At 52.5% G+C, this 27,278-nt stretch overlaps 1 protein-coding gene across 5 annotated transcripts in view; it reads right to left on the minus strand.

Annotated features, from left to right (window-relative positions):
* Nucleotides 1-1,058: 1,058 nt before the first annotated feature.
* RBPMS2 (RNA binding protein, mRNA processing factor 2) overlaps nt 1,059-27,278 on the minus strand; it is a 35,917-nt gene continuing 9,697 nt past the window's right edge. For 2 of the 5 annotated variants that reach the window (XM_027568941.1, XM_027568943.1), the window contains exons 2-7: nt 20,878-20,955; nt 20,243-20,281; nt 19,262-19,324; nt 18,567-18,717; nt 17,927-18,066; nt 1,059-1,142 (exon numbers count right to left, since the gene is read on the minus strand). In XM_027568941.1, coding sequence (XP_027424742.1) covers nt 1,065-1,142; nt 17,927-18,066; nt 18,567-18,717; nt 19,262-19,324; nt 20,243-20,281; nt 20,878-20,955 — 549 coding nt within the window. In that variant the 3' untranslated portion in view covers nt 1,059-1,064. Of the gene's footprint in view, nt 1,143-10,708; nt 11,857-12,124; nt 12,195-12,241; nt 12,342-17,926; nt 18,067-18,566; nt 18,718-19,261; nt 19,325-20,242; nt 20,282-20,877; nt 20,956-27,278 lie in introns of those variants that run through there. The other 3 variants (XM_027568942.1, XM_027568944.1, XM_027568946.1) reach the window with 3 other exon arrangements.

A 27,278-nucleotide genomic window follows, 5' to 3' on the forward strand; every position in this document is an offset into this window, starting at 1 on the left:
TATATATATAATACATATGTATATTTATATATATATAAAATTAAAATTGTATTCTTATTTTTTGTGGCCATAAGGCTCCAGAGTTTAAATTTTTCTTCTGGACTGATTTATCATTACAGTTATTATTTGTTCACTGTTTGTCAAAACAACATAAATATATTGCAAGTGTTGACAGAGCATTATTAAATATAAGGAGTAAAAAAATCCTTTTTTAAAGATTTTATTTATTTATAGTAAATATGTTTTTTAATATATTTTTTAAAGATTTTATTTATTTATTCATGAGAGACAGAGGGAGAGAGAGAGAAGCAGAGGGAGAAGCAGGCTCCCAAGGAGCAGGGAGCCCAATGTGGGACTCGATCCCAGGACCCTGGGATCATGACCCGAGCCGAAGGCAGATGCCTAACCATCTGAGCCACCCAGGCGCCCCTGTTTTTTAATATTTTTTAAAAATATTTTTTAAGTAAGCTCTATACCCAGCATGGGGCTCAAACTCACGACCAAGATCAAGATATCAAGAGTTGCATGCTTTACCAACTGAGCCAGGTGCCCCAGGAGTAAAATTTTATAAGAAATACAACTCATATTGAGATAGTTGTAGACATGCCGGAATGAAACAGCAGCCAACATCAATTTTATCCCTACATCCTATTTTTATAGATGATAATGCTGAGAAATCTCATTCACATAAATAAGTACATGGGAATGGAAGAAGTTCAGGCAGAGTCACTCAATACCACCTAATCATCCAACCAGTAACAACTGAATTTGCTTCACCTCCTTCAATAGTTGAAAGCAAAATACTGGGAAATCTTTTGATTTGTGAAACGATTTATTGCCCAGACATCCTGAGTCATTCACTTTCTCAATATTGAAATCACTATTTTAAATTGTTTCTTTGGAGCCCCAGAGATTTTTACACACCAAGGCAACACACCAAAATAAAAGTGAGGATGGGGAAAAGATAAGTCCTTTGTATAATAGTGTAGGTTAAGTTAGGCTGTAGTAACAAGCAACCTCAAAATCTCAATTGCTTTAAACCAACAAAGATTCTTCCCCCCAACTCACGATACGTGTCCACCGCAGGTCAGCTGGGGGTTCTGATCCATGCCATCATCACTCGGGGATCCAGACTCCACCATCTGAAATGTCATCAGTCACCAGGGCAGAGAGAAGGTAAGAAGGGGAATCATACACTGGCTCTTAAATGCTTCCACCCAGAAGACACATTTTGGCTCATATTGGCCAAGCAAGTCACATGGCCACACCTGACCTTTTTTTTTTTTAGAAGATTTATTTATTTATTTTGAGAGAGAGAAAGAGAGCATGAGCAGGAGGGGCTGAGGGAGAGGGAGAGAGAACTCAAACAGAACCCCCGCTCTATCCCACCACCCTGAGATCATGACCTGAGCTGAAACCAAGAGTCAGAGGCCCAACCGACTGCACCACCCAGGCGCCCCAACACCTGACTTCTAAAAGGTGGGAAAGTACCTGCAGGAGAACAGGGAACATGGGTGAGCAGCACTGATGCTGATGGTTAACACACTTTTCTTTTGTAAAATGCGAGGCAATAAATTGTGGAAATGAAGCGAGATGAGACAAGGCCTTAGGAAGCACAGACTAGTCCTTGTTGAAGATATTGCTCTGGAAATGGATTCCCTTCAACATAACCCTGCCACCTACCCTAGAGAAGCCGTTTTGCACCTCTAGGGGCACACATACGCAAGTGTGAAGACCCCTACGGCTTTGGTGAAGCCTTCCCTTTAGATCCAGGGCCCTCTCCGAGTTCCTGCTGTCATTATTCCTGCACTAGCCATTTGGAAGCTGGGGAGTTAGTTACACTTTTATACACGTGTTTCATGTTTTCCTAACAAGCTGTAGTTTCTTGAAGGATGGAAACCATAATTTTAAGTTTTTATATCCCCCAAACTATCTAGCAAGGACAGTTAGAACTTATGAGTTCTGCTTGATGCCTGAATTGGTCATTTTCATCCTTGTGCTTCAATTTCCTCATCTCTGCAGTCCGAATAACAAGGCTTGCCCTGAGGATCACAATTGAGATAACGGAAGTAAAAGCTCCTCCCATCCCCACTCCCTTTCACTTAACAGCGATCAGCTTCTTGACACTCCAGTTCTGAAAAGCTGTGTGTAATGATGAGCCATTAAAGGCTCTTGAAAGGTCTGTGGGCAGTGGGTTTAAGCGGATCAGCCCCAGACATCAACGAATGCTGGGTGGTTGCAGGACTTGCAAGGCGGGCGGTGGGGCGGGGACAGGGGTCCAGGTAGAAAGTTGCACTCCAGATGTGATGCAGGGAATGGCAAGCCACACTGCACCGTCAGGGACCGACCCCAGATGCCTTCCTGAACTCCAAAACCTGGATTCAAGGCTGAAATCGGCAACCCTGGAAAGGGTAATTACACGATTCCGCCCGTCAAAACCAAACGTTCTGTGCACCCGACCCTGCCCCCTGGTGGCCTCTCAAGGCATTGCCCATACAGCTTCCTGTCACAAGGAATCCGAATTCTAATTCTCATAGGGGAGATCTGGGATTGACGTGGGTGAGGAGAAGGTAGCCAAAATTGCTTCTGTAGAAAAAGAAAGGAACAAAGGAGGGAGAGGAGCGGCCCATACACATGGGTTGAGCGCAAGTGAGCACCTGAGGGGAGGTTTTGTCCCTGGACTTACTGCACCAAGTGAAAACTAGAAAGAATCTGAGTTACAAACCAACAACACACGGGCATGGTTTAAGTCCGTGCAACAGTTTTTAAATTTTGGAGTTAGTTGCCAACATCCGAAATCAGGAATTTGCACATTAAAGTCTGAATGTCTGATTTCTCCTGAAAAATCAGAACATCAATCCATGTGAGATCACCATCCTGCTGAGCAGTAGCCGGCTGGGCCTGAAAAGCACTGTCCCTTTCATCAGGCCTAAGCTCTCCTGCCCCCCCTCCCCATCACCCAGGTTGCCTCCCTCAGTGCCACCCCCTTACCCTGCAGGCTGGGAGTCTGCTACACCTGACTAAGGTGGACATTTCATGATGGGGAGCAGGATCAAAAAATACCAGGATGGGGCCAACCAGTCATCCAGTGCTTGACTTGCCTCCAGAATATCCCCACTAAGCACCATCCAGCTTATGCTTGAAGACCTTTGGGGACAAGAAAATCATTGCCTATTAAGGCAGCCCAATGCACTTTCAGATAGCTCCAACTGCTTTCACAGGGCAGGAACGGTCTGCTGAGGTTGCATTCTCTTGAGGACACATGTCCAGAGAGAAGAGACTTTCCTGCAATATTGTCTCAAAAGTGAAGTAGCCACTTAGCAGACATGTGTTAGGCACCACTAGGTGCCCTAGACTACGCTGGTGAGTGATGACGGCATGACCTGTGCCCTAAAGAAACTTCCAGTGCAGAAACCAGTCAGATTTACACAGATATCAACACCTGACAGTGCTAATTGACATAGTGACATTTGGGAACAGCGCATTGAAAAGGAGCTGTCCAAATTTGAGCCATTCCCAGACATGAGAAATTAAACACATAAGCTCTGAAAATATCAATGGTGGCAAACTCCTATGGACATCTAGGAGTTTAATCTGTGAGCCAGAAGGGCGTATAGGTAACTGACTTGATCTTTTGTGAAACAGTGAGTCAGGACACCTGAGTTTTATGTCGGTTTTGCATGACTGAGTGAATTTGGGCACATTTCTTTGCCTCTTAGGGACAAGGCTTCTCCATCTATGAACACAAAGCAAGGGGCTGGATCAAATTTCTCAGTACCTAATATTTACTTTCGTATCCCCAGTGCCAGCCCAGCAACTGGCTATCTACAATACAAACTATGTACAAATCCAGTAAGTGCTTCCTAAATGTATTTAAAAAAAAATTTTTTTAAGTAAACTGTATTCCCAACATGGGGCTCGAACTCACGACCCCAAGATCAAGAGTCCCAAGCTCTGCGGACTGAGCCAGCCAGGCGCCCCAATGTTAACAATGCTCCCTAAATGTTTGTGATTGCCAGGCGACTCTGTCTCTGAGGGCATTAGCCAGAACACAGGCACCCAGAACAAATGGACCCGAAAGTAGCCCCATGCAGAGTTCCTCCTGGGAGATCAAAAGATAGAAAGATCTGTGAACATTTTTGACCACAAGAGGGCGCCAGAGCCTCACTCCACCCACCTGGCCCCTGGGAAGAGGGGGGCCTCATCAGAGGCCACCTGCCTAGTGCTGTCTTGGGTGAGCAGAAACGTCGCCTCAGGAACCACTGGGCCAAGACAAGACGCCTGAGATGTAAACACAAGTGGACATAGGACAAGGGGGCAACGGAGGATGTGGAGGAGGGAGGACAGAGAAAGAGCCAAAGATGGAGAAAGGGACTTGCTGGGGGTCCCAGAACATGCCTAAAGATACATCAGAAAATGAGACCTAGGGTGAGGTCACACTAAGTCCCCAAGTTACCTCTCAACTTCAGAGGGAAAAACCTCTCTGAGTATCTCAGAGCCCGCACAGTGGTCAGCAAATGTCTTCATTTGGATGCACAGTAAAGAAAGGGCTAGAAGCCAGATGCAGGTGGGTCCTGAAGGCCTGAGTTTGACCATCAGCCCATAGGCTCTAGAGAACCATGAAAGAAAGTTCTTTGAAGCTGTGAAAGTGGTATTTGGGCAAGATTCATCTGTGACAGTGGACAGGAGAGATTTAAATATATACGTCCATAGGGGCGCCTGGCTGGCTTAATCGGGAGAGCATGTGACTCGATCTCAGGGTCGTGAGTTCGAGCCCTATGTAGGGTGTGTAGAAATAATTTAAATAAATACCTTCACATATATATATATATACACACACACATATATACACATATATGTATATATACATACATACACATCCATGAAGAATATATTCAAAGGAATCTGGGGGAATTGATCTTTGGGGAAAATCCCCTTCATGGTGCTTCTCTCTCCATCTCTTTCCTGAGACCCAAGCCACTTTCCAGGAGGCACACTCTGTTAGTTCCAGGGATGAGAACTTGGGCCTGGAAAGAGAAACTGGCACAGCTGAGAAGCCTCTATTAGGAGAGGCCGCCTTTACCAGGGGCTGAAGTCTATGTTGTCCTGCTCTGGAAGCTGGACTCCGAGGAGTTACCTTGGGGTGGAAAATGGGGGCATCTCCCTCCACGCCCACATCTTCAACCACCCATGTAGCTGTTCTTAGAAGCCAGGCACAGAACCACAAAACATGGCTCCAGAGTGGGGTCTAGACTCAGGGGAGGGGAGGCAGAGGAGAACAGGAGGGCGGCATCCAGGGGGAAAAGGGAAACTGAGCCATTTGAATCACTGACTTCTTTCTTTCTTTAGAGAGGGAGGGAGGGACTTAAGCAGGCTCCAGCCCAGCACAGAGCCTGACACGGGCTTGATCTCACAACCTGAGATCATGACCTGAGCTGAATTCAAGAGTTATATGCTTAACCAACCCAGCCACCCAGGCGCCCTGGAACTGCCCACACTTCTAAATCTTCCTCTCCTGGTTACTATGCACTGAAGTAGATCCACAGCCCAGATCGACAGCTGCACCCCCAGTACAGGAACTGTGCTTTATCCTCCACCTGAGCACCAAACACAGGCTATGTAGGGAATAAACATCCAACGAGAGTTTGTGGCAAGGAAGGATGAGCGCAGAGAGAGAATGAATGGGTGAGAGGGTGTGGTCCCTCCCCTCAGTGGCGAGAGCCAAATACAACGTTGGCACCTTTCCAGACTTGAACTTCCTGTCCATGAAATGGAGATGGTTATTCCCCAGACCACATCCCAGAGCAACTGCAAAAATCAGACAAGAGTGCTTCGTGACTGTAGGCTGTGGACATAGCTCCCGCCTTCTCTCCTAGCCCCTAAAATCTCCTGATTTTATGGTATTGAAAGCCACAAACTGAAGTAATTCATCTTGAGTGATAAAAACTACTCCTTCAGGCAGCATTGCAAAGATGCAGTTGCTTACAGACACTAACCAGCTCATCCAAGTCAGGTACGGGTAGTCGCTATAGGTACATGTTCATCCTGCTCTAGCCAAATTAGGAAACAAGTCTACCTTCAGAGATTTTTGAGCTCTGATCACCCTTATCCAGGGGTTTTTCCCTCCCACATACTGTAATGGTCGGAGCCTTTGCTTTTTGTTTGTTTGGTTAGCCTCTTTCTTAACCAGGTAACTAGAAAGGTGTGGGTAACGGCTGGCTCTTCTTCCTGCCCAAGTGGGGCTTTTCCAGTTCCCATGAGGCTCTCCCAGAGTCTCCCAGGAGCCCTGGCCTTTGTGGGAGCCTGTGGCCCAGAATTACAGAGAAGCATTTAACTCTGGACAGGGATGCCAGAAAACCAGGTCTTGAGCCTTTTGCTTTCCGTGGGACCCCACCGTTTTTTCTTTTTAGATTTATTCGAGAGAGAGAGAGAGAGAGAGAGAGAGAGAGAGAAAGCAGGGGGAGGGACAGAGGGAGAGAAGCAGACTCCCCACTAGGCATGGAGCCCCGATGTGGGGCTCGATCCCAGGACCTGAGCCGAAATCAAGAGTAGGGCGCTTAACCGACTGAGCCACTCAGGCGTCCCTCTGTGGGCCCTTTCTAACTTTCATTTCCATAGCTGCAAAAAGTAGGTAATTTAATGCCTTTCTTGCTTATCTCACAGGGATTTTCTGAGGATCACCAGAGATGGGGTATGAGAACATGTTTTGTAAACTGTAAGGGAGTAGGCGACTATATCACACCGTGAGTACAACTGCCAGTATTGTCAGAACTCTCAGATCCTGCAAGCTAGCTCTGGAGGCTTGCAGGTGTCCTCTGGGATTCCTGGGCCTCTGCCCTCTCCTTCCTCCACCACTCCTCCAGGTAGAACGTGTGGTTAAAAACCTTCTGAGAATGCTTGATCCACTGGGAAAATAACCAAGGAGTGCATAAATTAGAATCACTTCAATTTCATTACTTGTTAAGGATGAGAGAAAGATGAACAGGTGTTCTTCTAAAGATAACCAGAGCCAAGTGTCACTGAGTACCTACTATGCTTTAGGCACATCCCTGTTATCATCAACCCTCCTAATACTGAGAGAAGGGCACAAATGCGTAAAGAATACACACACATTCAGAGGGGAAAAGATGGGTTTTCAGGGAATGATACAGCCATTCTTTATCTGAGACTCATCTTACTAAATTGTGTTGCATTTTCTCTACCACAAGCAGAAATGGAAATACACTATCTTGGTTCTTGCATAAGCAGGAAGCCAGAGGGGTCCTACAGGCCCAACAACCTTACCCCTTAGCTTAAAAGAGAGACAGCCCAGGGCCGGGCTGAAGGCAGATAGGTCTCTGTGTCCCTTAATCCAGGAGCAGCACCTGGTATCCTAGAAAGAGATCAGGCCATACCGAGACCAAGACACCAGGGCAGGAAGCAGAGTGTGGCACGACGGGAAACCTGAGCTCTAGTCCTGGCTTCTGGAACTGCCCGGATAGACTTCCAGGCCCATCGCCATCCTGGGGCTGCTGCTAAAGGGTATGTGCGTGCGTGCGTGCGTGTGTGTGTGTGTGCGCGTGTCTGGAATGGCCACGTGGGGTGGTGGAAGGAGCTGGGCTGGGAGTCAGGAGACATGAGTGAAGCGTGCCTTAGCCGTTGTTTTTATAACCTTAGAGCAAACCACTTCATCTCTCTGTGCTTCAGTTTCCTCATCTGTAAAATGGGAGACCGGACTAAACACTCTCCATGCTAACATTCAGATTCTGATGGTCAAGGGCCCCTCAGAAAACCAGGCAAAGTGGTTCGCTCTAAGGTAATGAAGACCATGGCCAAGGGGCACCTGACCTCACTCACTGACCGCCCTCCCAATACCAGCAGGGGCTCCCACTCACCCAACCCGCTCAGCAGCCAGAGAACGAGGGAGCCTGTGGATGTTGGCTGCACTGAGCAGAGAGTGTGGGTGGGCTGGGTGATGGTCAAGGAGACCCAGGGGAAACGCCTCAGGGGCTCGGGCCCCTTTCCTGTCAGCTCTGGAATACTGCCAGGACAGTGATCTGCCCAGCCTCTCCCCCTCACAAGGATGGGATCTCAGCTCCTACATCCCCTCCTCCGTTCCTGAGGGAAACAGTCAGGGAACAGGGCCTGCCATACTGGAGGTGGCCCATGATTGGGGGTGGGGTTAGGCTTTGCATGGAGGGAAAGGGTGGGGGGTGTTAGGCTGTAGCTGGGTGGAGAAGTTTTTGCTTCTTCCTCCCGACACTTTGTAGCAAAGTCTTTCTTCCTCCCTGTTTACTTTTCCCTTCCAGGGTCCCCTTCTGGTACTTTCCCTAGTCCTACTCTGAGGGGCTTTGCCCTATTTCTCAGGGATACTGGCATTCTGACAGAGAGCTCCTCAAGATCAAAAAAGCTTTCTTCAGACCTTAGAAAATGGAGCTGGGCAGGGCACATGCATGACAGGCAGGGCAGGCTGGAAAGGGCAAGCGATGGGTGAGTGCCTTTCTCTCCTGAGACTGCCGAGACCCCGTGGAGCCCAAGCCTTTACCCTGTGCTGATTCTCAAGGAAGCTCAATGTCAGGCCACACAGCCTGGAAGTTCCAGAGGTGGGCCAAGGGACCTGCTCTCCTGCAAAGGCTCCAAATTAAGTCATATCCCTAAAAGGGCTGTTCAGGCAGCAATGCCCAAGAATGGCCGAGCACCAGCTTCAGGCCAGGCACAGGGGGTAGCCAGGGCTCCCCAGGGCCTCCTGACAAGCATCCATTTACACAGGCCTCACTCCTGCGTGAAGGCGAGCGGGAGGTGTGCGCGCTCGTGAAGGTGGCCTCCTTTGCCAGAGATGATCTCGGTGCTGCTGGGCAGGGGCTCCCCGCCAAGCTAAAAGAACCCTGGTTGTTCCCAGATGCCTAAAATCCTTTCGGAAAGGAAAGAAGCCTTTCACCTGTAATCAGATCAGGATTAAACCCCTCGGGGAAGGAATACGGTGCTTTTTGGAAGAAGCCCAGGATGGGTGGCAGGACCTGGCTTCTTCTGACCCGTCGTACTGTCCTTGCCGGGAAGACTTTTAACTTCACAGCTTCACAGTTCAGTCGAGAGATGACTTTCTGCGAAGGGCTCTCACCCTGAGGAAAGGCCCCAGTCCAGCTGGAGAGCCCCTCTGGGATGGTCTCAGAGCCCCCTCTCCTTCCTGGCTCCTCCTCTCACACCCAGGCCTGGGCCCTGCTCAGTAAGGCGTGAAGGGGGCCCCCCAGGGAAGCCAGAGGAGCAAGGGCCTTTAAATTATGGAGCAGCTTTCCTAGCCCCTCTTGGAAAGGCCCAGCGCCCCCGCTAAATAATTCACCACCTCAGGAAGACCCAGTGGTTCCTGACACAGCTGAAGTAGGTCAGGCATCAACTTGGCCCTGGGGCGGGGGGGGCGCTTGGAGCAGCTCCCCAGCAGCACTAGGAGATGCTTCAGGCTGGGAAGCAAGGCCTCGCTGGTCCAGACAGTGCAGGGAGGCGAGGGGTATAGGCAGGAAAGCATCAACCCCCTCCTCAGGCTGCTGTGCTGCTGGTGCGAACACAGCCACCCATTCCCCTCCTCCCACCCAGACCTCTCTCTGGGGTCCCTGCCACCCTGCCAGGCTCCTCCTCCCTCACAACACCTGGGGGCGTGTTCTCCCTTCATGGGCATGGGGATGCATGTGTCACCCTAGCCTAGCCTTTAACTTAAGCTGATGCACTCATCAGAACACCTTAGACCCAAATCCCCCGGTGCAGGGCTGGGATTCAGAAAAGGTGAGGCAGTGGGGAGAGAGGGAGACCAGGGCCAGCCACAGCTGCTCCCGTTTTGCTCAGAGCAAGACTGGAATGAAACCCTGCCCCTGGGGGCCTCTAGGGCGGCTTCTGTCCTCCCTTTCCAGGCGAAGCTTCAAACCAAGCTCTGAAAGGTATGGGGTGGGGGGCGTGGCGTAGACGGAAAAGACAAACAGCAAAGCCATGAACACAGTGCTCCAGCCCTCCAGGAGCTGGAAAGGACTCCAGACCACCACTTCACCGATGAAGAAAATGAGGCCCTAAATCACAAAACCGGGGCCAGCTGCAGGCGTCCTGACTGGGTTCAGGGCAGTCCAGGGTCATGGCTCCACACAGCTTCCCTGACCTTCATACCCACGTACTCTGGCTTCCAGCAAAACCTCCCCTCAGGAATCAGCCACCACAGGGAGCTTACGGGGAGCCAAGAGGGGGCAGGAGCATCGCCCTTTCTGGGCCAGACTCCTGGGTTCTCCTTCCCTCCAGCACAGCCTCGTTAAGACATACACCAAAGATGCTTCCCAGAGGAGCCCGCCCTCCCAAACCACAGTCCTTTTCTGCTAGAGGGCCTGAAAAGGCCACAGGCCAGGAAGGGTCAGGCCAACTAGAGCACAGCACCCAGAGAAAACAAAGGTCCCATCTGGGTGCTTCCTCTGGGTGCACGGAATCTCCATCCATATGCTCAGACCTCTGATGAGGACAAAGTGAATGTCAAAACCAGGGTGGGCTGGCAGATATGCCCCCGCCGTGGGGTCCTTGGCAAGTCCCTTTTTCTCCAGGACTTAAGTCAGACAACAAGGGAAGGAAGGAGAGGCTACACAAGCCCCAGGGCCTGGGCCCACTTCACCTCTTTCCCCCAGCTCACAACATGTACCCTTTAGCTGTGCCCTCCCGGCGGCCATCTGTGTCCCGTGGAAGTAAGGTCAGAGAGCAGTTACTTTGGATGACTTTTTATTTTGCATTTCATATCTTATTCAGCTTCACATTCTCACAGGCTCAGCAATTACAACAGCCACCTCGTCTCCCAAGTCTGAAAACGTCAAGACAGCCACAGCTGCGGCCAAAGGCAAAGCACGGATGTGCTCACAAAACAACAAAAAAATTGCACAATTTTTTTTCCCTTCATTTTTCTGAAACAAACGCCTGACACAAAGGCTTACTGCTGGAGAATGGAAACCCTTTTCTTCTTCATGCCTCAAACTAAACATTAAACTTATCCGACAAGGCGAACAAGGTCTCTTTAATAATTAATTGCACACACACACGAAAAATCCTTTATGATGCATAAATATTTTGTTACACAGGGTACAAAAATACTTTCACTTTTTGGTTGGTTTCGAAGTTCGGAAAGAATGAGGAGCATGGGCAGGGGTGGGGTGCACTGTGGAGAGGTAAGCAAACCGGGCAGAGAAAGGATTTTCTTAGCGGTTGTTGGCCCGTCGAGGAGGAGGAAGTGGAGGGCCTGGATTCGAAATGAAAAAGAAAACACTACCTCTGTCGGGTGGTCGCTGCTGTTTGGCCTGGAAGCGCGTGGGGGTGGGGGGGCCCTGGCTGCAGGGCGGAGCCAGCTGCGGGGCTCGGTCCTCACTGAAGCAGGGGGCTGTAGGGGAGGGTGTGGAGAGAGGGACCGGGAATGATGAACCATTGGTGGCCAGGACCTGTTGCTATGGTGACACAATGTGAGAACAAACTGTACACTCACATATACACAAGTTGAAGTGTCTTAATTCATGCCAGAAAACATGCAAAATTAAATGCCTCATTTCTCTGAGGTGGAGCTATGGAAGCAAGTCTGGACCGGAGGTCAGGCCTTGCTCAGTCCCAGTGAGACCTCCGGGCTGGGGCTGGGTATCCCAGCAAGAAGCCCCCCCCCCCAATCCTCCCGGGAGGCCTTGGCGAGGGGGCTTTGGGGAAGGACAGGCCTGAGGAAGAGGAGAAAGGAAACAGGAAGCAGTCCACTGAGTCAGGCTTAAAATTCACAGTCTTTGGAAGGAAGCAGCAGCTCTCCACAGGCCGCCTGGGGGCAGTGGAAGCTCAGAGCGGCTTCCTCCCCAGCGGGGCAGGGGCTTCAAGCTGCGGTGACAAGACCTGGAGGGAGGGGAGAGAGGTGGCCGTGAGCAGAGGGGTGGCACTGGAGCTGAACCCAGGCCTGGCCCTTGTGACAGGCTGCAAGATGGCTGGCAGGGGGTGCCGGTGGGAGAAGGGGAGAACCCAGCCAGAGTACCTAGTGCGCAAGCTCAGGTGGACGCCTAGCACCAGTGAGCTGCCGGGCTCAGGCAGAGGGAGGAACCGTGGCCCCCGCAGGAAGCCAGGCTCTCGCACACTTTTCCTCCTGGGCCTCTGGGCCAGCACTTACTGAAGAACTAACAGAACTGACGATATTTCCATCCTTGCTGGGCGGTATCCGAAGAAGGGTACCAGCGCACCTGCAAGAGAAGCCAACGTCAGGGGTAGCTGCGCAGTCCCTTCTCTCGATTGGGGAGCCGTCAGCGTCCCTGCTGGAGTCCTGCTTCTGTCACTGACTGGTAAGACGCCGGGCCAGTTACTCACCTCTAGGCATCGGTTTCTTCATCCTGAAAATGGGAGAGCACCACCTGACCCGCCTCCTCTGCAGGGTCGAGGTTCAAGTGAGAGAAGCCTTACGGAGGGGTTCTATACTCCACTCAGCCTGATGGGAACGTGCCGGCTCGTATCAGGTGGAGTCTCGGCAGTGGGGGCACTGGGCCAGCAATCCGCCCCTCCCCCTGAACTGGGAGAGGGCAGAATGCCTGATGTTGGGAGAATGAACCTAGTAGAGTTTTGCTCGGCTTCTTTCTGTCTCAGGGCCCTCATCAACGTACAGAACAGAGATGACTAGGCTGATCCTGGTGGCTGTCCGTAAGGATTAGGGGAGACACAATGTACACACATCTTAGGAACCAAAGTTGCCGTGGTCTCCAAGGGGTACGACTCCCAGACGTTGGTACTGTCCTTGTAGGATTCTCCAAGGAAGCCAGGGCTGAGACCCAGCGGATGCCTACATCCCTTTCCACCCCTCTGTTCCCTCCATTATCAGCCTCCCAAGTCTTAGAGATTTGTAACCCGCCAGCTGAGCCCCCCAGTGGGGGTCTGGCAGCTACTTCAACCCCCAGGCCCTACAGACCAGTAACCCCAGAGCAGGATTCCCAGAGACGGGTCAGGAAGTGACCCGCCCTCCCTTTCTAGGTATAGCCTCCCCATGGGCCTGTCGTCTGGGCAGTGAGCTATGCCGGGTGCCATGCCAAGATCACAGGGAGGCCACCTGCCCCAGTTATAGACAGCATGCCTGCCCCGCGGCTGCCTTGGAGTGGTGGCGGAACATGGCACCACAAGACAAGTCAGGGGCAAGGGGCAGAGTGCCCAGAGTGGGGGGGGCGGAGTCCCCTCAGGAAAAGGAAGGGACGGCATGCAAGAGCCAGTGTAGAAAACAAGTACCAGCGGGCCACACAGACCACGCCCCCGACACCGCAGCAGTGGACTCAGTTTCCCACTTGGCTGCCTGGAATCCCCGCCTCTAAGCAAGAAGATAGCGAGCAATGCCAGGTCATGTGGGGGCTGGTGGAAGCTTCCTGAGAACTGCCATGTCTCCTTCAAATTACAGGTGTTTTCATACACCCCAGGACTCTGGCCACCGCACGCTCAGCAGCAAGTCAGAGGCTGGTCACCCTAAAATGCAGGACACGTGGCATATAGCAGGAGCAGGTCCTAGGCAACCTGACCAATACCAGAATCTTCTCTGGGCTCCGAGGATGTGGCACTGCTCTCACCAGGACACGGCTGACCCCGGGCCGCTCGAACCACCTTGATTAAGCGCCATACTGCACAGAAAACGGTCAAGTGCCTCTTCTTGCCTCTGAGTTGTCCAGCCTCGGAGGCCACTATCTTCTCTCCTGCCTCCACAACATCTGGAAGCAGTTCCCTCCCCTCTCGGCTGACAGTCGAGGGGGAGGACGCCTCTCCTCCCCTTGGCTGAGCTGTGGGATGCGCTCTCAGCTGGAAGGGTGGCTGGACACAGAGCTCATCCCACAAGAGAGGGACAAGGAGGAAACCAGCACAGTGGCTACCAGCCATGCCTGTGACCCAGTCCAGCTCGGGAAACCCCCCGTTAGGCAAGGACGTCCAGCCAGGCTGGGTGTCTCGCAGGGCTGGACAAGGGGCGAATGTCAGTTAGCGTGGGAAGGACTCGGAGGCCTCTGACTCTCTCTCTCTCGATGGGGGAAGCTGAGGCTTCCTGCAGCTGCATAAGGGGCTCCATTGGCAAGCCTGCTTCATGGGGTCCCCCACTCTCCCCACTAGGTGCTGCGACTCAGCCTCCAAAGCAGCAGTCTCCCCCCAGCCTGAGATGAGCCACCACCTCCTTGAGGAGGAAGTTGAAGAAAGCCCCCATTTCTGAGCTTGGGACTGATGTGCCATCCAGGTGGACAGAACATACTTGAGGGGTTGCCTTTCCACTTCCTCAGACACCTGGGATAGGCTGGCAGTCGGGGCTCTAGAGAAGCACTGTCCCTTCCTGCCCCCGCTCAGAACAAGAGCCCCGTAAAGCATAGCAATCAGGGCCAGCACGTCAGGCAGTGAGTGCTCGGCCCGCTCCCAGGGACTCCAGTTGTTCACAGGGATTCTGCAGGTCCTGAGAAGCCACCTCACAGGGACAGGCCCATGGGCATCTAGAATGACCCGGTTCCAGGAGGGGCAGCATCAAAACAAAGGGGGGACATGAATATTCAGTCATCTCTCACAGCTTGGGACGGACTGAGAAGATAGGTGGACAGAGGAATCAATCCACATGAGAAGAAACAGGAATAACCAAGAAATATGGGCGCCTCACTCCTCAGAAAGTCAATTAAAAGAACACTTGGGTTGGCATGTCTACACTTTGACCTTGTCATAGTTGTAGGGGTTTACGATAAGGAAAACCAGCAGGACAGGCGCAAAGGGCGGACAAGGGCGTCCACTGCCGCACAGCCCTGGCAGCACGGAAAACTGCGTGAACAACCTAATGTGCCATCGATAGGGAGCTAGACACCCTTACACAACAGTGGGTTTGCCAGGCAGCCAGAACGTAGATCTACATTTACTGACGGGAAACAAGGGCCTAATACTTAAGCTTTAAAAAGATTAAATGTATAACTTTTATAAAAGATCCGCATCTATGGATCTTACACACATGCACCCAACCACCTACCAAGCCTAAGGACTCAAAGTAGCCATTTTCGGGGGAGCAGGATAATAAGCGAAGGGAAAAGGGAACCTTATCATGCCCATCATACAGATCAGAAAATAGAGGCAAGGGAGTTCATGTAACATTAAGGTCAGAAGGAAGCGGTGAGCCAGTATAAGAGCCACAGTCAGAGACCCCCGCATCCTCAGGTAGCCGTAGAAAATGAAGCCCAGTCTGGGAGGACCCTGGGATGCAAGGGGACACGGAGAACCCCTGCTTTTAGGCATGTGCCAGACCCCAGTGTGCCCCTGCCACCCATACCTCTTGGATGCCTCACCCTCTTAAAGAGAAGATTCTACGAAGAGAACCAGGAGATCGAACAAGATGGCCTCATGCCAAGACAGAGTGGGACTGAGCCATCCCCAAGCCCCTTCCTGCAGGTCTGGGCCCTGTGGCCACACACGGATGCCTCAGCCAAGGCTGGGCTAGTGACAGAGGGCATGCAGTTGGGGTGTGCATGCTGAGATAGAGTAAGGAAGGACTGCTTTTCATCCCCTTTTGCTACTACCTTCTCTCCAAGTCACCTCCCTGCCTACAAGCACAGAAAGTCAGTTCTGTTGTTCCTCTGGGGTCAGAATAGTGCCCTCAGGATCAATAGCGTCCACTTTCCTCATTGAGGATTTTCAGCCTCTACTTCTGGGCAACACTGTCAGGGGACAAGGAGGGAGCTCTTGGAAGGGGAAAACAGTGGAAAATGTACTCTCCTGCTTACGAGTGCATCTGGTCCAGACAGGGTGGTTTACTGCTGTGGAGACTGACGTCCAGAGAAGTCGAGTAGCAGGGACAGAACTAGTTACTACCTGGTCCAATCTCTTGTTGTTAGCCTTCCTCCTGAAAAAATGCCATTATCCTTTGAAGTGGCCTTTATTCCCTTCCCAGGGAGGCCAGAGACAGGAAGTGAGACCTAATCAGGCTGCTCCAGCCTTCAGGGAGGCCCCAGGGGGCACTAGACAATAATGATAATAAATAGTAACTATGATAACCGGCACTTTTCTAGCTCTCCCTCTATACTAACATGCGGAAAAACAAACACTAATAAAGTAGGTACGATTATCACCATTCCAAAAAAATGGAGACAGAGAGGTTAAGTAACTTGCCCAAGGTCACACAGGTGTTGAAAGAGCCAGGATTTGGACTGAGGCAGCCTGACTGGAGTTGGGACAGCCCCTGGGCATGGATAGGGCGGGAAGAAGCTGGAAAGGAAGGCAAGGGGAGGGCACAGAGCCCTGCAATATGGAGTTTAAGGAAAGGTCGTCGTTTGCCCCTCCCAGCCAGCTGGGGAGCCACCCAAAGAAAGGGCAGAGGCGCCTCACCTTACGAACCTGACGTACCGTCTCCGGCTCCCAACCTCTGCCCACCATTGTCATGGCCGAGCATCTCAGAACAGATGGGGTAGGACGGCTCCACCTGATGGGGTCTTGCCCTCTCATTTCACAGAGGAGGACACACACGGACGCCCTGAGGTGAAGTCACTTGAGAAAGACCAGGTAGCTAAATGGTGGCAAAGCTGGGATCGGAGGCAAGGCGGCCAGCAAGGCCTCGCAGGGCTGCTGCAGTGAAAGTCCCTGCTTGGCCAGGAGCTCTCCTGCCCGCCTTCCACACGCTGCCAGGTCACAGAGGACAAGCACTGTCTTCCGGGCTCACCGCAGAACCTGGTCTGTGGTAAATACCCAAACATTTCCCTTTAGCAAAGGATCTTTACCACCTTCCTATCCCCTGGTCAATTTTCCAAGCGCCAAGTCTAACCACACTTCTGCCCTCAGTACGATCTAACGTGGCCGTGGCCAAGGAGAACTCCCCTGCTGAAGGAAACCGCCTGCAAGGGTAGTAGCAGGGGGGAGTCTGTACCTTCCACCTTGGGACTGGGTGGACCCAGATGTCACTAAGCCCTCCAGAGGACCGGAGACAGACATGCACTCAGCCCTCCCTCGGGCAGCACACCCAGCCTCTCCCACCTCAGCTTCTGGTTCCTGTGAACTCTCCCCTTCCTGGCTTCGCACGTCCTGTTCCTCCTCCTGCCCTACTGTCCTGGCCGGGCCCCCTCCGTCCACAGCAGGGCGGCCCTGGCCCGGCTGCCCTTCCCCAGCCTCAGCTCTTGCTCGGTCTACTGATCCCAGGCCAAAGCGGGCTTGCCGTTGCGCCTCAGCCTCCCTGTGCTGCTGGTGGCTCCCGGTCCGGATGCCCTGCCATGTGTCCTGTCACGGCCTCAGGGAGGCCCAGGCCCGAACGGACCACGGCTCGCCGGCCCCTCGGGCACTTGCCACGGCACTCGGCAAGCACAAAGCCCCGCAGGGCCTGGGGCCCTCCCCAGCCGTCCCCCCGAGAAGGGATTGTTCCCTCCTTCCCGCCCCAGTGCAGGTTCACCGCACAGCGTCCGGGCTTCGAGAGAACCAGTGCACACACGGAGCCCTCAGGACGGGCCCACTGCGTACCAACACTTCACGGGCTGTTAACGCCTAATTCCCACAACAACCCTGAGGCACAGAGTACGGTTCTCATCCTTCCAGGCAGTAAAAAAGTCAAGACACAGAAACCTTTAAGAGCTTTCTGAAGTTTATAAAGACTGGAGAGGCAGAGGCAGGGGGCCTGGCTCCAGAGGCCACACTCAGGTTGGGACTGCAATCGGGGCTCTGTTAGCACGGGCAGAACGCAGCACAGTGCCCGCCCGCAGGTGTTCAGGGGGTGGTGGGACCACGCTGGGTCTGTCTCAGCACTCACACTCCGCCACCGCCAATCCTCCAACGTGGCTAATCCTCTCCCTCCCCTCTGTCTGAGCCCAAACCCTTAAGATAAGGTCATGGAAGACAGCAGTCCTGCTGCGGCTCTGGAGGCATGAGTGTCCCACGGGCCACCCAGGAACAAAGTGTGGCCAACTTAGAGCCTCCTTTGTCCCCTACCCGCCTCTCCCCCAGAGGGGCTTACCTGAGCGTGGAGGGCGGCGGCGGCAGCTGGGTAGGTGAATGCAGCAGGTGAGATGGCTGGGGTCAGCTCTGTGGTGTACAGAGGGTAGGGGGCCCAGGCCTCTGGGGACGCGGGGATCAGAGCAGCCCCCATAAGGTCATCTGCAACGGGAGACAACAGTCCCCCACTGTCAGAGCATGGGTCTCCCCTTCCACTACCCCATTCCAAACAGAGAAGGGGACCTGTCACTATGGTTGAAGCGTAAGCTCCCTGCTGAGGCCAGACTTCCCTCAAGGACCCCAAGACCAGGAAAACAAGCCCTGTTAACTTGACCTGGCATGGTGAGCATTCTCTCTGCTTCAAGAAGCCCTTGGATGGGCCCCTGCCCATCTCAACCAAGAGAACTCAGAGAAGGCTTCAGGGGAGCTGGGTGATACGGACAGCTCAGGAGCTCAGTCTGTCTGCAGTCCAGCAAAGGCTACAGGGGCGGAAGGAACCCTAGAGAGAGGTGGCTGTGGACAGAAGAAGCCTCCTGGCAAGGACTGATTCCCTCAATGACAATCTCGATGTCTTCCCTCCGTATGCAACTCTGCTTAGGTCCCCAGCTTGGGCCAAGTAAAAGGACAGCAGACAACAGACGACAACTCTGAGCACCACTCACAGGGGTCCCGTGCGATGAAGTGTGCTCCTAGGGCAGGGTGAGCATTGGTGGGATTAGGTGTAGCCATTAGCTTGTTCTTGGCCATCTTGGTGTTGGCTTTGGCAAACTCTAGCCTCAGGGTCTGCGGGTTCTCAGGATCAAAGCGAATACCCTACAAGAGAAGGAAAGGAAAGGAAGGAAAAGACTTTGTAGGACCCAGACTGTCCACTGCAATGCGTACAGAGGGGCCCCAGAAAAGAGCTCGCCTAGGCGGCACCTGGGTGGTACAGTCAGTTGAGCGAATGACTCTTGATTTCGGCTCAGGTTGTGATCTCAGCGTCCTGGGACCAAGCCCTGAGTTGTGCTCCCTGCTCTGCAGAGAATCTGCTTGTCTCCTCTCCCTCTGGCCCTCCCCCTGCTTGTGCTCTCTCTCAAATAAATCTGAAAAAAACAAAAACAAAAAAATGATCTTGCCTAAAAGCCTCACCCATGCAGGGGACAACACAGAGGACAGACTGCTTGGACCTTGTGAGTAGTGGCATTTGACCCAGACAGTAGAGCCAGGGACTTGGCCTCGGAATGGCTGGGAAATCAGGCACATCTGCAGGCCCTTTCTTGGGGGGGCATGGAATGGGGCGAGGTTTGCAGGAGGCAGGACAGGAATACTCGTTGCCTAGAGGTCTGTGGCTCGGGGAAAACCTTGTTTGTCTACTCACGTTCAATGCATTCTTGGCTGCTTCTGCTCCTGCTCGGCTGTCAAAGATCACAAAACCAACAGGCTGGAAGGGAAAGGAGAGAACACCCTTGCATGTCTCCCAACATTCCACCTTCCCCTCAAAAATAAAACAAAAAACAGCTTCTTGCCTATATCCTCCCTATGTTTAGCTGCAACAGGAGAAGTTTCTCATGCACCAGAAGTCTCCCATCCAAGTTCCAATTGTGGGAAAGGGTGTCAACGGAGCTTTCTCTCACCTCGTTAAACATCACCCTCTCGGTAAATCTTTTTTTTTTTTTTTTTTTTTTTAACGCATGCAGGTCGGGGCGCCTGGGCAGCTCAGATGGTTAAGCATCTGCCTTTGGCTCAGGTCACGATCCCGGGGTCCTGGGATCAAGCCCCGCATCAGGCTCCCTGCTCCACAGGAAGCCTGCTTCTCCCTCTCCCACTCCCCCTGCTTGTGTTCTCTCTCTGGCTGTCTCTCTCTCTCTGTCAAATAAAATCTTTAAGCAAAAAAATAAAAATAAAAATAAATGCATGCAGGTAATTAAGAGGAAGTTCTAGTGTTTTCCCCAGCAAGAAAGGGGATACCAATGTATCAAGGACATGAGAAGGCTCCAGGTTCAATCAAGGGGCAATAGGTTGAAGACTTCTCAACTTCATTCTGGCAAGGTCACTCCAGACCCCAAATGGCCCCCACAGGGCCATCAGGAGCCAGAGCACAGCCACCACATGTGTGCTCTTCAGCCCTGGGGCCAGGCTGTGGTTTCTCAAAAGCCAGAGGGGGAGTCCCAGGAGCTGACTGGTAAGGACAGGGGAGCTGTGGAGGCTGCTCTTACACCAGCCCAGCACAGAAACGGGATGAGAGGGAGCAGGTCTCAGCTGCCAGATGCCTCAAGATGAGGAAAAAGGCAACAGGCTCAGGTCCAAGTTTAGCAGTCGGTCTCGGCTGGGAGGAAAAAAAACTTTGGAGAGAAATTACCTGTCTCGATGTGAGCTTGATCAGGGACCCTTCATAGCCCTGTAGAGAGAGAGGTGGTCATCATGGGGAAGGTCAGAAGCCTTTGTTGTGCTAACCCAGGCCCCCTCCTCCAGCTCCCAGCAGCACCATTCTCACACTCCCCCCCCCCACCCCCCGCAATATCCACCACCCTGACCTCCACCACTGATGTGCGCCCTCTGCCCTTGTGTTCCCTATCACATGGTCTAGCACACAGGGCGGGCATCATGTGGCAGCATTCATCATTTCATGCGTAAATTCCCGCTTGCTCTGCTAACTTGTCATCTGGAAGGACAGACCCTACCTTGTAAAGTTTTCTCAAAACTTAAACTGAAAAGTCTACACTGAATCACAAAGATTCCTTATATGGCCAAGTCAACTCAGATTCTCTCTTGTTTCCACTTTACAGATGAGGAAAGAGAGGCTCAGAAAGGGCTAAGCAATTGGCGGAGAGCAACACGTGAATGAGCAGAACCATGATAGGAAGCCAGGTCTGCGATCACCATTTCTGATACACTCTCCTCTGTCTTTCCTCCTGCCCTATCCAGGTCAGAGTCATTCCTGCTGCTTCTGCTCCAGCCTAGGCTCTGCCCACGGGTGGCTGGGTCCAGACTCACCTTGAACGGCCGGAAGAGCAGGTAGAGTTCTCTGGGTTTAATGTCCACAGGGAGGCCACTGACGAACAGTGTCCGGACCTGGGGACAGAGACCACAGTAGACAGGGATAACGGCTCTTCCTTCCGGAAGGAACTGGAATCCTTCCAGAGGGGAAGGAGGAATTCTGAATATCCTGGGCTTCCTTTAGAGGCCGAGACAAATGAACACTCGGGAGTTTCACAGCATTTCACTTTTCAAAGCCCTTTCTGTACACTTTGCTTTCTCTGCGTTCATCCCACAGGTGATTCAACAAGCACCTGCTGAGCACCTCTGTACACAGACCCAACAGCGGCTGGAGGAGAGAGCCCTATGTGATAAGCACACAGATCAAGGATCCCTGAGACTTCAAGAAAGCTAGGGTGTCTTACCCCCAACATTAGACAAGTCAAAACGTATACAGTTTTCAGAAGATACCAACGGACCCCTGGTTGAGAGGCTGGGCCTGGTCTACAGAAGACACAAGGATGTAAACGGATCCTAAGTCTTAGGTCATGCGACACCCTGCAGTGATTTCAACGGAGGACCTGGCAGGCTCACATCCATCTCCGAGTGCTTCGTACACTAGATGGAGGTTCTTCAATGGCAGGGACTATGTTGTATTCTTGCCTCTATGCCCCGTTCTTAGCATGGTGCTGTATTAAACGTTTACTGAATAAGGGACCTGGCTAAGGAGTCAGAGAGGGAAAGTTACGCTGGGTTTTCAAGAATGAGTAGGATCTTACCAGCCTCAAGTGAGGCAGACGGTACTATAAGTTACGAGCCTTGCCCTCAACATGGTTACAAGTCAGTGATCAAGCCAGATCTAGACACCAGGTGTCCATCCTGTGACTCTGACCAAACCTGACCTCCTGACCCGGGGCTGAAGTCCCTGAGAGGGCTGGCAGGCACTCGATGGTGCCACTGTTGGTTACATGTTGCTGGCACCAGATGCTCAAGTAGCAAGGCCAGATCGGCCAATAATTAGAGTGGGGAGGGAGGATTTTCCATTGTTTAGGTCCATAAAAAATACATATTAAAACCACGGCTGAGGCATGAAAAACCTAAATGAATAGAGCTTCCCTATACACTCGACTCCTGATTTCAAAAAGTTGCATCTCGGGGTGCCTGGGTGGCTCAGTTGGTTAAGCGTCTGCCTTCGGCTCAGGTCATGGTCTCAGGGTCCTGGGATCGAGCCCCGTGTCGGGCTCCCTGCTTCTTGGGGAGCCTGCTTCTCCCTCTGCCTCTCTCTCTCTCTCTCTCTCATGAATAAATAAATGAAATCTTAAAAAAAAAAAAACTCTTAAAAAAAAAGTTGCATCTCATACCATCAAGCCAAGCTAAGTCTTCTCAACTCATCCCTACCGGTATAAGAGAAAGCTCACGTGCCTCAGCCACCCCACCCCCCATGCGGCCATTCCTGACAGCATTTAGATGCCCTACAGTGGCCACATCCCCTTCTCCAGAGGCACCAAAGAATTTCCTCCATGCTCCAGTGATGGCCTCCTGAACCCAGGCAACAGCCCTTCCAATGGCTTAAATCAAGAACCTGAGCAGCCAGGCAAAGTTATACGCAATGCAGGCAGGCACAGAGACAGACACACAGACACACCCCCAATGAATACCCAGATCTCAACAACAGAGCCAGGAATGGCAAAGGAAACCAGCCCCGACAGCTGTTGGTAACCAGCGTCACCAGCCCCGCCCACACCAAGAATGGCTCCCAGCCCACAGCTGATAAAGAATGGGTGAGGACAAACTTCTCTCGAATAGGTTTTTACCAAGAAGCATACCAGGCAGAATCCCTTGCAATTCAGGATGCATCTTCCCCCTCTGGCCATGCCTCTCCCTCCCCAGACACACCTCTGCTTCCAGGCGCGGGGTGAGGGGTCTGCGCATTTCGCATTTCACTTCCCTGTATACGCAGCTCTCGGGCATGGCCCTGTTTCCAGAGGAACCTGGGAAGAACTGGACAGCCCAAGCTCCTGGCAGAGTGAACCCAGCTCCTGGACTCCAAAGAACAACGGTCCTCTACACCCCTCTGCCCTTTGATTAGAGGGCCTTTAATTTACATGTAAGCCCTCAAACACAAGTGATATGCTCAGGTCACACAGTTTGTTCTTAAAAGGCAGCAGACCTGGGACTCAAAACCCAGGTCTTCTGACTAGTCGTCCAGGCTGCTTTTGGGTGCCAGGACTTGGACACCCAGCCCACCCCTCAAAGATGGATTGAAAGTGTGCAAGCCCAGCCAGGGCCGTGCTGGATGGACCTGGATCAGTACTACTCCCTCCTCCCAGGGATGTGGTTTTGGTCCAAGACACGGAGCCAGAGCGGCCCCACAGAAACCTCTGCCTCAGTTCTCCCCAGGGGCCACCCATTTCACCCAGGCTAATTTTAAACCCTTCCTCAAATGGCTCCTTTCTGGCCAGACCTCCCCAGAGGCCCCCTTAAATAGCAAGTTCTCAGCACAAAATTTCCTGCTTGGGCTGGGGGTGGGGTTGAGGATGAGTATGGGGGAGCTTCCCCTCATTCCCAGCTCGGATCCTTATTTCCAGCCTTCCCTATGGGCCAGACGACCCTTTTCCTCTGTTCCGTCTTTTAGGTTCTACAGTGTCCAAAACGCTACAATCTGGCTAACGCCCTGTCTTGGGAAACAAGCTGAGGTCAGGCGGTTATGGAACAGGTGGTGGGTCCCTATCCGCCAGGTCACAGGAAGCTTAACCTGAATACTCTCCTTGGTCCTTACTTGATCCTAGTCTCGCCGGCAGATGATGTGCCCTCTGCCTATCCCCTTGTGCAGATAAGGAAACTGAGGCCCAGAAAGGGCTCGTGCGGCTTAGCTCACAAGGGAGCCGAGCTGGGTAAGACCCAGGCACCCTGACTTAGCCATCTGTGCCACCAGCAATCCATCTTGCTGTGGGGCAGAGGGAACGGCACCGAGGTGGCCTCGTTAGCCCCATGGGTGGGGAAAGAGCTGCCCCATGTCAGTTTCCTCCAGGCGCTTGTTTAGGATGCTGGGGTGATGGGGGAAGAGCAAGAAGGAACCACAGATGGAAGGAAGCATAAGCCGAGCCAGCTGCTCGGCTACACGTGGAGAGGACAAGAGGCTGCAGAGACCAATCCCCCTCCCGCTTCCAACTCTATCCGGGCCTGCCCACCCCCCGCCGCCCCGACAAACACCCCCACAAGCTTGTCTCAAGGCAGCTGCTCATGCTGCCCCTCAGCGCACCCCTTCCTCATTCCCTAACTGAAGGGCACTCATCTTTCGGGTCCCTCTGTTTCCTCACCCCCCCTTCCATCCTCTGAAATCTTATGTGGCCAGGACGCCCTGCCTTCTATTGTTCCCACAGTCTAAACTTACCCCCTCCACCTGGACTCTATAAAAGCCCAGACACAGGAGCCAAGGCTCAAAACCTTCCTATCCCTCACCGTGCCTAGAGTCAGGCCTCCGCATTTGAATTACTTGGGGAAGCGGTTTCATCTCTCCAGATCTCAGTTCCTTCGTCTGTACAACGCAGATACCATCTACCTCCAAGATGAGGAGCTCATTTTGCTCTATGCCCAGCACATAGCAGAGGCTCAACAAAATGCTGGTTCACTTAGGGCTCCTGTAATCACAGCACTGACCTACACAAAATCCTCCCCTATCAGGTACCATGAGCCATTTATTTATAAAGTTGCCTAGTGAGCCTGGATTGGGTCCAAGTCAGTCCGGAGCTGGGAATGCAGGTGAGTTAACCATAAGTAGTCACTGGATTCTTTAGTGTTCCTCTTCCCTAGGAAGGGAATGGCCAAGATGGAAGGCACCATAGAGACCAGCTAGTTCAACACTCTCACCCTGCAGATGAGGGAACCGAGGCTCAGGATAGGAAGGTGACAGAGCAAGCTGACAGCACAGGGCGCCTGGCTGGCTCAGATGGTTGAGCACCTGCCTTCGGCTCAGGTCATGATCCCAGAGTCCTGGGATCGAGTCCTGCATCGGGCTCCCTGCTAGGTGGGGAGCCTCCTTCTCCCTCTGCCTCTGCCTCTCTCTCTCTCTGACTCTCATGAATAAATAAAAGGATTCAGGCACCAACTGCGGGGTGATGCCAAGCTAGAAGGATTAACCAAAGCACCCATGCCCTCCCTACTCTGTGTTCAGTACAGAAATTCAACACAAAAACGTTTTTAAGTATTTGAAGAAAACAGAAGGAGTAGTTCACACAATCCCAGGCTGCTAGAAGGCACCAACCTTGTTGCCTGGGCTCTTCTCCTTCCATACACTCACCCTTTCTCCAGAAGTATCCAGACAACAAAAGAGATTATCTCCCCTGTCCTGAAATGTCGAAGGCAACAACAGTCCTTCTAAGATGGTCATCTTTACGGCAAGTACCGGTGGACGGTGCTGGACCTACAGCCACATCCTCAGTCCAGGTGGAAGGTAAATTTGGAACAGGATAGGGAGAATATTAAGGGAGAAGCGGAGAAAGTATGGAGAATCTTTAGAAGTCAGTGAAAGAAGAAACATGTTGAGGAACAGCTCTTCCAGTGGAACCTGCTAGAACTTACCATGTTGACATGGACAAGGAATTTGGCCACAGAGGTGTGCCCATAAAGGACACTGCAGCCTTCATGATGGTCAGGAGTAGACTTGACCTTGCTGGAGGTCCCAGCCAGCCCCAGGCCTGCCTAGAGGAACCAAACGGCCTTTAGCACAACTGTGTCCCCCGTCCAGGAGGCTTTGGGGGCTTGTGAGGCTGGTCTTCCCTTAAGCAAGTCCTGTTGCCTGACCTCTCCCTGAGTCGCTGGGAGCAAAGGGTCGAGGAGGTCCAGTCTCATTTAAGTCCATGCCACAGGCTATCACAGGAGGTCAGACTTCCTGAGGTTGTCTAGCTCTTCACTATGGACCCTACAGTGCTGGGGGGAAAGAGCCCTCACCTCCTCCACAGAAGGCCCCTGAGCTCGCTCCTAGTGCTCCAGGGGAGGGGCAGAAAAGAGCATCTCTGAGCGGCCTCCCTCACCCCCAGCATTATTCTTGAGGCCCCTGTGGAGGGAATGTCCCCTAGAAGGAGACTCTCAGCCCACTTTCTAACCCCAAAATGACAGACTCCCTGGAGTCCCTGGCTATTTCCTTTAGGCCTCATACTGGAGGTCTCTCTCCCTCTGTGGCCCCCTGTGGCCCTCCCCAGCACGAGGAAGACTAACCTTCTAAAGAGAAGCAGGAAGAAGGGACTCTGACCACCTCAGTCATATCTGTGTGTCTGATGTTCTTCAGACAAACTGACATTTGTTTACAGATGTTCAGAAAAAGTGAAATCAAACAAAAGGCTTCAGGAGCAAGGGGATAGTGCCGCACAAGGCATCAGCCTTAGAACAAGTCCAGACCTCCGTGGGAAAGGCCTCAGGCAGGACTCCTCCTCTATCAGTCCAGGTGGACATCTCTCTTGGTCCTGGACACTCCCCCAGGCAGACCTGTCATTCACGGCCCCCAACCCAGGCCAGCCCTCTGGACAGTGGCTGCTCAGAGGTCTCCCTCCTCCCCCCAGGGCACACAGAGGACCCAGCTCTCATGGAGGCCGTATAGAAGTTGAGGGAAGGGGGCTGTCGGGGGACAAGGAGGGGATGGGTGTTCTCTACAGAGGAAAACAGCCAAGCAAAGCTTCCACGTGGCACAAGACGGGGGCAGCGGTCAATGGGGACCCTCCTCCAATAAAGAGGACCCCACACTCAGGGCCCTGTAGCTCCAACTCGCCCCAACCTTTTCAATGCAAGACTCCCTTCACACTGAGCATTAAATGTTCAACTTCGCAGTTAAGGGCCACAGCAGGGTACTGTGGCTGAGAGGACAGGCTCCATTAAGTCCCAGCTTTTATTATGAGACAGAAAGGGTAAACACCGCTTTCAAAAACAGTGGAATGCTCATGGATATCAAACCCTCTTAGCCTTTAACTCTGAAGGACAGCCACTGCCTTCCTTTAAACCCCAGCCTTGTAATCTCCAAGGACCAACCACCCAGAGGACAGACCTTTCTCCACAAAGGATGCTGAGTTAGGAAAACATCAGGGCCACCTCTGACCTCTTCCCCACCCCACCCAGAAATAAACCCCTGGGGTCCACCAGGAACACTCTGCCCTAGGAGACAGACTCCTGCCTTCCTGGCAAATCCCTTCCTCACAGGGCTGGGACACAGGAAGGACACACCCAGGGAAACTTGACTTTGGGCAATAGATACATCCTACCAAAGAGATAAAAATGACATTTGAAAATGGATTCTTTGCAGCAATCCTGTAGCATCTCTGGAAGTTGGAATTCAATCTGGAAAGGAAAAACTATTTCAACTGTCCATTCCATCAAACTACTCAAGTGATGGGCTTGCTTTGAATCCCCACCTACTCGCAGCTTAGTGT

The sequence above is a fragment of the Zalophus californianus genome, chromosome 6 (assembly GCF_009762305.2).
Source record: "Zalophus californianus isolate mZalCal1 chromosome 6, mZalCal1.pri.v2, whole genome shotgun sequence".
Taxonomy (NCBI): Eukaryota; Metazoa; Chordata; class Mammalia; order Carnivora; family Otariidae; genus Zalophus; species Zalophus californianus.